The following is a 13,814-nucleotide window of genomic DNA, read 5'->3' as shown; positions in this document are numbered from 1 at the left end:
TTATCTGTTCTGCCTGAGTTTTTACCAGAACGTGTATATCATTTTATAATTTAAAAACTAGCTAAGATGTTCTTAAACACAAGAAAAATATAGTTTTAAATAGCTGATTTAAACAGGTGCTTTTTTACTGGCTATTAACACAAGAGCTAAACTAGTACAGATGTGATAAGGAAGTACAGACCCAAGGTTAGGAGAAATGAACTGCAGTCCGAGCTTCCCACTCATTAGCTGTGTGATCTTGAAAGGTAATTTAACCTACATGTGCCTCAGTTTCTTGAGCCATAAAATAAGTAAGCCAAACTAAATCATTTTTAAGGTCCCTTCAACTCACAGATACCATCTTAAATCTTAAAAAAACAGCACACCTGCCAAATTAAAATGGCTTCACCTTAAGAAACCTGCCAAATAGAAAGCCAGAATTAAAACAAACAAAACAGTAAAGCCTCACACAATCTAGGTGTGTTCCAGTTGAGAGAGAACTGAAATAATAGTAAAGTCAAATGTCAGCAGACATTAGAAAAGGAAAATCAAAAAAAATAGAAAAAAGGAAGAAGCAACTGAATGGTTAAAAAAAAGTCAACAGCAACATAACGAGTATTTCCCAGCTTGCCAAAAGCTGTAAGCTGCCTTCAGCTTAGTCCAGTTCAACAAACATTTATTGAGCACTTACTCCATTCCAGGAATACAAGTAACTTCCTCAGGTTGGTCAAGGAGTCTTAGTCAGAGAAATAACTTAAGGGTAAACTTCAAGTGTTATGAAAAAAGTACACAGAGAGCATTACGGGAGCCCAGAGGAGGGGCCCGTGGGTAGTAACTGGGAAAGCCTTCCCGAAAACGTGTATGATGCTCAAACTGCATCTTAAGGACGGTGAAAGGGTCGGTACTGTCAAGAAGACAGAGGCATGAAATGAACTAACTAGAAGCACTTTATATTACAGCAGAGACTGACGTCCAGCACAGGCAACTGAGGTCAATGAAGATGGAGAGACAGACCAGGGTCAGATGGAGGGGCAAGAAGAGGCTCACATAGCACAGGGAGGAGCTCTGACTTTATCTTACAGAGATGGGAGCTATAGAAAGGTTTTAAGAGACAGCTGAATGGAAGATGGTAGGGAAAGAGGATAAGGTTGGAAGGACAGTGATAAGTAAGAAAGCTATTGGAGTATAGCTTACTAGATTACTATTCTTCAGTAATAAATGTTACATGTAACTTAATCACTACAATTCAAAGGAGGACAATCAGAAAAAGTTTTAAAAAGAAAACACATTTCTTTATTGGCAATAACAAGGTATTGGAAACATAAAACTAAATAGTGCATTCTCCAGCACTCCATACCCAAGAAGTCCCAAGCAATTTTGAAGTGGGTGAGATGACTCAGAAATTTTAGTTTAATCTTAATTTTCCTAGATCAAAAGAGAAAAGACAGAAAAGAAGGGACGGGAAGAGTGCATTTCTTCTGAGGTTCCTTTCAGATTCTTGAGAAATCTTATAAATGGACCCACCTGGCCCAAAGAGACATCTAAAACAGACACCCAAGGGCTATCTCTGCATTGCCACGCGGGCACAATTCAGTTATCCTACTAACAAGATGCCTGGAAGCCAGTGGTCAGTGGACTCATGACTAAGCCAGGAGCCATAAGGAACAGCTCACAGCAATGCCACTCAGCCACGCCTGGGTAACAGACTGTGTCATACGAAGAAGGGTAAAGCTGGAATAAGTAGTAAAACTGACACAGTAGCTTTATTTGAAGGAAAACAAAAACAAAAACAAAAACAAAGAAATCCCCACAGCTATTGTTAAAGAAATAATGATGTTCATAGGAGGTTTTTGTTTTTCTTGTTGTTGATGTTCATTTGTTTTTAATGGAGAGTTAGAGGAAAGTTAAGACAGTAAAAGATAGTATGGCCAGGTAAGGTGGCTCGGGCCTGTAATCCTAGCACTTTTGAAGGCTGAGGTGGGTGGATCAGGAGGTCAGGAGATTGAGATCATCCTGGCCAATATGGTGAAACCCTACCTCTACTAAAAATACAAAAATTAGCCGGGCGTGGTGGTGCACGCCTGTAGTCCCAGCTACTCAGGAGGCCGAGGCAGGAGAATCACTTGAACCCAGGAGGCGGAGGTTGCAGTGAGCTGAGATGGTGCCACACAACTCCGGCCTGGGTGACTAAGCGAGACTCCATCTCAAAAAAAAAAAAAAAAAAAAAAAAAAAAAAGATAGTAAACACTTTTCATTACTGGAGTACAAAAAAATAACTGTAATATGATTTCTCCTTGGATAACTCTGGTGTAAGCTCTCTGGGAGTTTAGAAACCTGCCTTACCCCACAAGACAGGACAGATCAATGGGGGGTTATAAACTACTACAACTCTTCACATTGCTTCAGAAATGCACTCCTCATCCTGTTTTGTACACTTCGCTGTGCTGCACCTTATCCCTATAACATCCTTTGAGGTTTCTATCAATCGAATAGTGTGCCTTTCATTGTACAGGGCTATTTATAAAGAAGTATCTGTGAAAGTCAACCATCCGTGATAAAGATAGTGAGCCATCTAGGTACCTCCAAGATGGTTAACCTGACTGTGTTCTTTGCTTGGCTCTCAAAAAAGATATCCTTACTACTATAGATAGAAAAGTAAGCAGAAAGCTTACCTAGTCAGTGGGTTTCCGCTGAAGTCAGCTACCTGCAGTGCTTTACAGAATGAAATGCTTTCTGGAATTTCAGGAATCTCTGTAGGAGTAGAGAAAATGTCTATAATTTGCCACCATTATTAACAGTTTTTATCATTCTCAAGATAGATCACACTCACAAGAGAACAGCTGGAAATGCTACCTCCATTCAAACATGACCTAGATTTATAAAGTATTTTAATACATTTATATTTGTTTTCCTAATATAAGATATATTCTCAACAGAAGCACATTAAAGAAAAATATTAAAAACATCAAATCTCTAAAAAAATTATAGCTATAGGAGGAATAAGTTCTAGTGTTCTATGGCAGGGATCCCCAACCCCTGAGCTACAAACCAGTACCTGTGAGGAACTGGGATGCACAGCAGGAGGTGAGCGGTGGGCGGGTGAGCGAACCTTCATCCATATTTATAGCCACTCCCCATCACTTGCATTACTGCCTGAGCTCCACTTCCTGTCAGGTCAGCGCCCACATTAGATTCTCATAAGAGCATGAGCCCTACTGTCAACTGCCCATGCAAGGGATCTAGGTTGTGTGCTCCTTATGAGAATCTAATGCCTGATGATCTGATCTGTTTCCCATCAACCCCAGATGGGACTGTCCAGTTGCAGGAAAACAAGCTCAGGGCTCCCACTGAATCTACCTTACGGTGAGTTGCATAATTATTTCATTATATATTACAAATGTAATAATAATAGAAATAAAGTGCACAGTAAATGTAATGAGCTTGATTTGTCCCAGAACCATTTCAAACACTGGTCTGTGGAAACACCGCTCATATGATTTGGTTGTGTGTCCACCCAAATCTCTCCTTGAATTCCCATGTGTTGTGGGAGGGACCCGGTAGGAGGTAATTGAATCATGGGGCAGGTCCTTCCCGTGCTGTTCACATGATAGTGAGTAAGTTTCATCAGATCTGATGGTTATTATAAGGGGGAGTTTTCCTGCACAAGCTTTCTTTGCCTGATGTCATCAACGTAAGATGTGACTTGCTCCTCCTTGCCTTCCACCATGATTGTGAAGCCTCCCTAGCCACATGGAACTGTAAGTCCAATTAAACCTCCTTCTTTTATAAATTGCCCAGTCTCAGGTATGTCTTTATCAGCAGCATGAAAACAGACTAATAGACTAAATTAGTACCAGTAGAGTGGGGTGCTGCTGAAAAGATACCCAAAAATGTGGAAGCGGCTTTGGAACTGGTTCACAGGCGGAGGCTGGAGCAGTCTGGAGGGCTCAGAAGACAGGAAAATGTGGGAAAGTTTGGAACTTCCTAGAGATTTGTTGAAGGGCTTTGACCAAAAGCCTGATAGCAATATGGACAATCAAGTCCAGGCTGAGGTGGAAGATGAGGAACTTGTTGGGAACTGGAGCAAAGGTGACTTGTTATGTTTTAGCGAAGAGACTGGCAGCATTTTGCCCCATCCTAGAGATTTGTGGAACTTTGAACTTGAGAGAGATGATTTAGGTATCTGGTGGAATAAATTTCTAAGCAGCAAAACATTCAAGAGGTAACTCGGGTGCTGTTAAAGGCATTCAGTTTATAAGGGAAGCAGAGCATAAAAGTTTGGGAAATTTTACAGGCTGACAATTTGACAGAAAAAAAAAAAAAAAAAAAAAAAACATTTTCTGAGGAGAAATTCAAGTTGGCTGAAGAAACTTGCGTAAGTAAGGAGAAGCTGAATGTTAATCACCAAGACAATGACGAAAATGTCTCCAGGGCATGTCAAAGGTCTTCATGGCAGCCCCTTCAATCACAGGCCCAGAGGCCCAGGAGAAAATTGAATCCTGGGCCTGGTCCAGGGTCCCCATGCTGTGTGCAGTCTAGGGACCTGGTGCCCTGCATCGCAGCCACTCCAGCTCTGACCAAAAGGGGCCAAAGTATAGCTTGGGCTGTTGCTTCAGAGGGTGGAAACCCCAAACCTTGGCAGCTTCCATGTAGTGTTGAGCCTGCGGGTGCACAGAAGTCAAGAATTGAGGTTTGGGAACCTTTGCCTAGATTTCAGAAGATGTATGGAAATGCCTGGATGCCCAGACAAAAGTTTGCTGCAGTGGCAAGGCCCTCATGGGACACCTCTGCTAGGGAAGTGCAGAAAGGAAATGTGGGGTTGGAGCCCCCACACAGAGTCCCTCCTAGGGCAGTGCCTACTGGAACTGCGAGAAGAGAGCCATCATTCTCCAGACCCCAGAATGGTAGATCCACCGACAGCTTGCACCATGCACCTGGACAAGCCACCAGTCAAGGCCAGCCGTGAAAGCAGCCAGGTGAGGGGCTATACCCTGCAAAGCCACAGAGGCAAAGCTGTCTAAGACCGTGGGAACACACCTCTTGCATCAGCATGACCTGGATGTGAGACATGGAGTCAAAGGAGATCATTTTGGACCTTTAAGATTTGATTGCCCTGCTGGATTTCGCACTTGTATGGGGCCTGTAGCTCCTTTGTTTTGGTCAATGTCTCCCATTTGGAATGGATGTATTTATTCAATGCCTGTACTCCCATTGTATCTAGGAAGTAACTAACTTGCTTTTGATTTTACAGGCTCATAGATGGAAGGGACTTGCCTTGTCTTGGATGAGATTTGGACTGTGGACTTTTGAGTTAATGCTGAAATGAGTTAAGAGTTTAGGGGACTGTTGGGAAGGCATGATTGGTTTTGAAATGGGAGGACATGAGATTTGGGAGGGGCCAGGGGCAGAATGATATGGTTTGGCTATGTCCCCACCCAAATCTCATCTTGAATTCCCATGTGTTGTGGGAGGGATCCGGTAGGAGGTAACTGAATCATGGGGGAAGGTCGTTCCAAGCTGTTCTCATGACAGTGAGTAAGTCTCACAAGATCTGATAGCTATTATAAGGGGGAGTTTCCCTGCATAAGCTCTCTTTGTCTGCCACCATCCACATAAGATGTGACTTGCTCCTCCTTGTCTTCCACCATGATTGTGAGGCCTCCCTAGTCAGATGGAACTGTGAGTCAAATTAAACCTCTTTCTGTTTTAAATTGCCCAGTCTCAGACATGTCTTTATCAGCAGTGTGAAAATGGACTAATACAACTGTCTTCCACAAAACCGGTCCGTGGTGCCAAAAAAGTTGAGAACTGCTATTGTATAGCACTATAAGATGACTACAGTTAACAATAATATATAGTTTCAAATGGGTGAAAGGAGGATATTGAAAGTTCCTAACACAAAGAAATGATAAATGCTTTAGATGAGTATGTTAATTACCCTGGTCTGATCACAATACACTATATGTATCAAAGCATCACTGTGTACCCATACATATGTACAATTATTTAACAGATCAATTAAATAATAAAATAACAAAAACCACCACTACCACTACCAAGTCCCACCACTCTATCAAAAGCACTGATGGCATTCTGTTGTAATTACCATTAGACTTTTTTTCCTTGTGTTTTCATGTGGTGGTATCAGTACCAGGTATTCTAAAGTAATGTACTTTTAAATTACGAATTTTTTTCTAATTATAAACATAAGTATTTGGAAAATATACAAAGAAGAAAATAAACACCACCAACACTCTCATCACCTAGAGGTAATCTTTTATTGTGATTTTTTTTTTTAACTTGTCACACACACACGTGTGTACACACATATACACACACACAGAATATGTGTATAAACAGATTATATTTCACAATACTAAGTTCATGATAATTTGTTTTTTGCACTTTACATTACTTTACAAGCTTTTTTCTCCTATCATTATTTTTCCAAGTAGTTTGCTGTTCTTAATGGCAGAAAAGCACATTGTATATATTTTCATACTTCATTTAATCAATCCTCCACTGTTGGGCATTTAGGTTGTTACAAAGTTCCTGATGTTATATTTATGTGCATTCCTGATTATTTCCTTAGGCTATGTTCCCAGAAGTAGAATTACTGTGTCAAAGGCATTAACATCTCTACAGCGCTTGAAAAATATTGTTAAATTGCTTTTGTGAGGAGCAACTTATGCCTACTTAAACTTTCATCAGCCTGTACAAGATGCCCTATTCAACATCGCTCCTCCTCTTTTCTTTCTGTTACATTAAAAAAAAATGCCAATTGTATTGCTAAAATAGTATGTCAACATTTTTATATTCTTTTTATTACTAATGCAGCTGAATATTTTCCCCCACATTTACTGGCCTTTAAATATTGTGATTTTTAAATGACCAGTTGTTACTTTAAATTCCTTTCTTGATACAAAACTTGAGATTATAGCTTTTGGGCCTTTAAAATGTTAGTCTGTAGCATTTAACTTCAAAGATTCATTTATTTTGGACGTATTAACATTGAGAAGGGCTAAAATAGAAAGATTTCTCCTGGTTCTTGCTGTTTCTTCCACCAGTCTGACTAATGCAATCTGAGCCAAAACATACTTAATATTTCTAAATTGTGGGTGGCAGGGAAAAGGGAGAATTAAAGGGAAAATGGATGTCTCGATCCAACAGCCTCACAGGAATCAGATGCTCCATGAAAGATTTTAGTTCAAATTTAAAAGCGTAAAACATCTGGATCTATGCTGACATTTTCCTCACACTATTTTCTGCCTTGCATGGTCAAATGAGGTAGTGAAAAACAAACATTATGGTCCTAGTTTATATAAATATAATCGCCTATTTATGAAAGTAATAGCATAAATATAATAGCTTATTTGTGAAAGTAGGACCATAGTGTTTGTTTTATATATATATATAAAACAAACTATATATATATATATAGCTATATATATATATATATAGCTGTTGAATCTATAGTTAAATCTGGAATCAATGTTTAAAACTCACGAACATTTGTGGACCCTTAGTACAGATTCAGCTGTAGCCCTTTTATATACATTATCTTATTTAATCTCCTCAAAATAAACTATTTTAACTTTCATTATACAAAATAGACACTAAGGCTCAAAGAGACGAAGTGACTCAACCATCACTACACATCTATTTCACTGAGTGCTGGCCCTCCCATGTTCAAGTCATGGCACTGCCATGCTTAAGAAGAAACAAGCAATTTCATTACAGGATGAGCATCACTGTTCAGGCAAGTGAGGCCATGCCATGCCATTGGCTTGCCATGATCTGAAAAGCGCTGGTCAGCCTGAATACTCCATGAGAGTCTCTCTTGTTGTCGCTCTTTTTGGTTCGGAGGAGCAGTCTATAAGGCTGAGAAAAGAGGTGCCTTGTTATCTCAGCACAATAAAGGCCACATATGACAAATACACAATGAACATCATATGGAATGAAGAAAAGTTGAAAGCTTTTTTTCTAAGATCTAGACAAGACAAGAATATCTACTCTCACCACTTTTATTCAACATAGTACTAAAAGTCTTGGCCAGAGAGATTAGGCAAGAGAAAGGAATAAAGGGCATCCAAACTGGAAAAGCAGAAGCTAAATTGTCCTTGTTTGCAGATGACATAATTTTACATATAGAAAACCCTAAAGACTCCATAAAAAACCTGTGAGGATTAGTAAATAAAGTTGCAGGATACAAAATGAACATAGAAAAATCAGTAGCATTTCTATACACCAATTGTGAACTACCTAAATAAGAAATTTTTTAAAATCAATCCCATTTATAATAGCTACAAAAAATAAAATACCTAGGAATAAATTTAACCAAATAGGTAAAAAATCTCCACAAAGAAAACTATAAAACACTGATGAAAAAAATTGAAGAGGACACAAATAAATGGAAAGATACACTGTGTTTATGGGTTAGAAGAATTAACATTGTGGCCAGGCATGGTGGCTCACGCCTGCAATCCCAGCACCATGGGAGGTCGAAGCAGGCAGATCACTTGAGGTCAGGAGTTCGAGACCAGACTGGCCAACATGGTGAAACTCCATCTCTACTAAAAATAAAAAAATTAGCCAGGCGCAGTGGCATATGCCTGTAATCCTACCTACTCTGGAGGCTGAGGCAAGAGAACTGCTTAAACCTGGGAGGCCAAGGTTGCAGTGATCCGAGAACACACCACTGAACTCCAGCTTGGGTGACAGAGCAAGACTCTGCCTCCAAAAGAAAAAAAAAAAAAAAAGGAAAAAGAAAAAAATTGTTAAAAGTGTCCATACTACCCAAAGCAATCTATAGATTCAATGCAATTGCTATCAAAATACCATTGATATTCTTCATAGAAATAGAAAAAACAATCCTCTAATTCTTACAGAACCACAAAAGACCCCAAAAAGCCAAAGTAATGCTAAAGAAAAAGAACAAAGCTGGAAGCAACATACTACCTGACTTCAAAAGAATGCAAAGAAAAGGAAATTCTTACACACTGTTGGTGAGAATGTAAATTACTATACTACAAAGCAATAGTAACCAAAACAGTATGGTACTAGCATAGAAACTGACACATTGACCAATGAAATAGAGAACCCAGAAATAAATCCACCCACTACAAATTGGGTTCAGTGTATACTGCTTGGTTGATGGTTGAACCAAAATCTCACAAATCACCACTAAAGAACTTACTCTTGTAACCAAATACCATCTGTTCCCCAAACACCTATGGAAATAAAAATTTTTTTTTAAAAAAAGAGAGAAATAAATCCACTCATTTACAGCCAACTGATTTTCGACAAAGGTGCCAAAAACACACATTGAGTGTGCTGGAAAAACCAGATATCCACATGCAGAAGAATGAAACAAGATCCCTATTTCTCACCATATACAAAAATTGACTCAAAATGGGTTAAAGCCTTAAATGTAAGACCTGAAACTATGCAACTACCAAAGGAAAACAAGAGAAATGCTTCACGGCATTGGTCTGGGCAAGGATTTCTTTGGACAAGACCTCAAAAGCACAGACAACAAAAGCAAAAAACAGGCCAGGCACGGTAGCTCATACCTGTAATCCCAGCACTTCAGGAAGCCAAGGCGGCAGATCACCTGAGGTCAGGAGTTCGAGACCAGCCTGGCTAACATGGCGAAACCCTGTCTCCACTAAGAATACAAAAATTAGCTGGGCATGGTGGCATGTGCCTGTAATCCCAGCTACTCAGGAGGTTGAGTCGGGAGAATCGCTTGAACCTGGGAGGCAGAGGTTGCAGTGAGCCAAGATCTCGACACTGCACCCCAGCCTGGGCAATAAGAGTGAAACTCCATCTCAAAAAACAAAACAAAACAAAACAGACAGATGGGATTTTATCAAACTAAAAAGCTTCTTCACAGCCAAGAAAAGACTCGACAGAATGAAGAGACAACCTACAGAATGACAGAAAATATTTGCACACTACGCATCTGACAAGGGATTGTTAATATCCAGAATACAGAAAAAACTCAATAGCAAAAAAGAAAAATTCCATTTTTAAAAATGGGCATAAGATCTGATCTGAATGACATTTCTCAAAAGAAGACATACAAATGGCTAACAAGTACATGAAAAAAATGCCCAGCATTACCAATCACAAGGGAAATGCAAATCAAAACCACAATGAGATATTGTCTCACCCCAGTTATTATAGCTATTATCAAAAAGACAAAAAATAACAAATACTGGCAAGGATGCAGAGAAAAGGGAACTCTTATACATTGTTGATGGGAATGTAAATGAGTACAGCCATTATGAAAAATTATGGCGGTTCCTCAAAAAATTCAAAATGGAACTACCATATGATCCAGCAATCCCACTACCAGACACATATCTCAAGGATATGAAATCAGCATATCGAAGATATATCTGCACTCCCATGTTTACCACAGCATTATTCACAAGAGTCAAGACATGGAATCAACTTAAGTGTCCCTCAACAGATGAATGGATAAAGAAAATGTGTATATTTCACACAATGTACTATTCAGCCATAAAAAAGAATGAAATCATGTCATTTGAGACAACATAGATAAGCCTGGAGGACATTATTTAAGTGAAATAAGTCAGACTCAGAAAGACAAATATCACATAATCTCACTCATATGTGTAATCTAAAGAAGTTGATCTCATAGAAGTAGCAAGTTGAATAGTGATTAAGAGAGCCTAGGAAGGGTAGTGGGGTGAAGGGGATGGGAAAAAGGCTAACAGGTACAAAGTTACAGTAAGATAAGAGGAATAAGTTCTAGGGTTCCATTCCACAGTATGCATGGTAACTAGAAAAAACAATAATATATTAAATTCAAAATAACTAAAAGAGAAGATTTTGAACAATCTCACCACAAAGAAATTATAAATGTTGAGGTCACACATATGCTAACTATCCTGATTTGATCAATATGCATTGAATAAAAGTATCAAAACACCACATTGCACTTCATAAATATGTACAATTATGTGTCCATTAAAGATAAAACTAAAAAAGACACCTCCTAATAAATTACAGCGCTGAGAAAGAAAAATTTGAAAAGAGGTGTCTCACAAGTACTGAGGAAGAGGATGAAGCCACACATTAAAATATAAATTTTACAGTGGCTTACTACTCTATCAACAAAAAATAAAAATCAAAGAAGCAGAGGGTAAAGACGAAACGTATGTCTTTTAGGTAGAAGGCTTCAATATTGCTCAGAGTAACAGAAGCATCACTGAGACCTGAGAAGATGGGCCAACCGAGAAATCACATGAATGGTGGCTGTAAGAAATTCTGGTTGAGCTGGTCCGGAATTCAGGGATCAGGGGATAACAAAAACAACTGCCAGAAAACACAGCTGGACTAAGTCCAGACACAGCTGATCTAGAAGTGTGGTTTATAGGAAGGTGAATTCTCTCTCCAGGCTAAATTGCTTGTATGCATAAAGTAGCAGATAGTAAACAGAACGCAAGTCTCCTGACTCCCAACACCACTTCTTTCCATTACACGCACGTTCCTAACTTGACCCTTTGAATATATTTGCCTGTAAAATAAAAACTTTAGACAAGAAAGGCAATAGTGTGGGTTAAAGGGTCTTGATTGCTGGTTTGCTTTAAGCAAGTTGCTTACCCTGAAATACTCAACTAACATGTCAAATCCTCTTGGAGTTTCCTTGAACTCCAAAATTAGATTGGGTTCTCCAGTTCTCAAGTTCCTTGGGTTTCACGTTTGTAAGATCTGTTACAGTTTTAATTAACTAATTGTTTGATGATGGTAAATCTCCCTTACTAAACTCTAAGATCCCCGGGGAAGAGAGACCATGTTGGCCTTGTCAGTTGCAGTTTCTCAGAGCCCACACAGTATTAAGAATATTGTAAGCAGTCCATAGGTCCTGAAGGAATGGATAAGAAAACATATGCAACAAAGACTGTATGAGAACATTGTTCTTTCATGTGGTATATAGTATCTCTATTTTACCACTAAGAAAACCGCTCAGTGCCAGATCTCTTACAAGAGATACTATACAGCTTGCAGGTTATTCCCACCTGAAATCACTTTTAACTGATTCCCAAATGTTCTGCTGGGGACAAATGTGAGGTTTAAAACTAAATGTATGAAGAAAAAAAAAATCTTCTCAATGAGGTCTAGCCTGACCACAATACCCCATTAAAAATTGTAATTTGAATATTTCCCCCAGACCCCACCATCTCCCTCTTTGACACTCACATCCAATTTCCAAATCCTTTTGGTATTCTCTAATTATTTTTTCCTGTCCATCTTCTGTCCATTCCTATTATTATCAACCTAGTTCAGGCCCCAATCTACCAGATGATGACAATAGCTTCTTAAATGGTCTCTCTCTGTATTCAATTTATCCTCCATCAAATCTGAACAGCCATAAGAGCAAATCTGCACCAGTTTTCTGCACTTATTAGGTTTGTGCCCCTGGGTAAACTACTTATCTGTGCCTCAATTTCCTTATCTGTAAAATAGATCATCGGCAAGTATTTTTAAATAACGCTAGTATATTATAATGTTAAGTGCTGCAGGAGTTGAGAAGGGAGGAAGCCAGACAAAGAAGGACCCTGTTATGCTTTGAATCAAATAAATAAGAGCAAAGGAGAAGCACAGGCATGAATGTGATATTTGATGCACAGTGATGAGAGGGTGATCCCTAGGGATGATGGTACAGTCTGCCTGAACAACAGGGTATCAAAATGAGAGTATCTGCAGAGAAGGCTGGAAAGATCTCTTGATAGCAGATTACCATATGCCACCTTGATCTGTTCACAATTAATCTGCTAGACAAGGAGTTCCCTCTCCTGTAAAAAAAGATGATACTGACACCTCCAACTTACAATCTAAGTAGGATAAAGGGGGGGAAAGTAAATGGCACACTAGAACACTGGGTGAGGGGATCAAAAGAGACGACCATTGTTTTCCATTCAAGGCCAAATAATTTGAAGAGTAGCATCATACTGGCTGGGCATAGTGGCTCACACCTGTAATACCTGCACTTTGGAAGGTCAAGGCGGGCAGACCACTTGAGGTCAGGAGTTCGAGACCAGCCTGGGCCAACATGGGGAAACCCGTCTCTACTAAAAATACAAAAATTAGCTGGATGTCATGGTGCATGCCTGTAATCCCAGCTACTCCTCGGGAAACTGAGGCAGGAGAATCGCTTAAACCCAGAAGGTGGAGGTTGCAGTGAGCCAAGATAGGGCCACTGTACTCCAGCCTAAGGGCCTCTGTCCCAAAAAAAAAAAAAAAAAAGAGTAGCATTACCAATAGAAATAACATTTAGAGGGCTTTTGCTAGTTTTAACTATTTGAGAAGCAATAATGATTAAACCCTAAATAAGCATCTACGTAACTTAGAGTATTAGAAATACTTATTATTATATAGTTAGCATACTAATAATACTTAGTACTATTAATGAGATTTCCATCTGCTCATTAAGGAATGTAACCCAAAATTACTACGTGCCAACACTCAGTTCAAGCTTTTACATAAGGTGAAACAAAAAAAAATTTTTTTTTTTTTTTGTTTCAGGTGCACGCCACCGTGCCCAGCTAATTTTAAAATGTTTTGTAGAGACAGGGTCTCACTGTCTTGCCCTGGCTGGTCTCAAACTCCTGGGCTCAAGCAATCCTCCCGTCTAAGCCTCCTAAAGTGTTTGGGATTACGCGTGCCACCACTACTGGTAAAAAAATAAATAAATAAATGAAAATAAAATAAAAAATAAAAATAAAATTAATCATACTTTTCATTAATTCAAATTGGGCTTGTTCTACATACACCAGGAATAAAAGCATAAAATTTGATATTTA

The 13,814-nt window shown here is 39.0% G+C and overlaps 1 protein-coding gene across 1 annotated transcript in view; it reads right to left on the bottom strand.

Moving 5' to 3' along the window:
• The window catches only part of LRRC1 (leucine rich repeat containing 1), a 129,483-nt gene that overhangs the window by 44,113 nt on the left and 71,556 nt on the right, over positions 1-13,814 (bottom strand). Inside the window, exon 3 of the mRNA XM_003897751.5 lies at positions 2,652-2,730. Coding sequence (XP_003897800.1) covers positions 2,652-2,730 — 79 coding nt within the window. The remainder of the gene's footprint in view (positions 1-2,651; positions 2,731-13,814) is intronic.

This window comes from Papio anubis, chromosome 6 (genome assembly GCF_008728515.1).
Source record: "Papio anubis isolate 15944 chromosome 6, Panubis1.0, whole genome shotgun sequence".
In the NCBI taxonomy this organism is placed as follows: Eukaryota; Metazoa; Chordata; class Mammalia; order Primates; family Cercopithecidae; genus Papio; species Papio anubis.
Note: the sequence above shows the minus strand (reverse complement) of the source record. Positions and strands in the feature narration are given on the sequence as shown.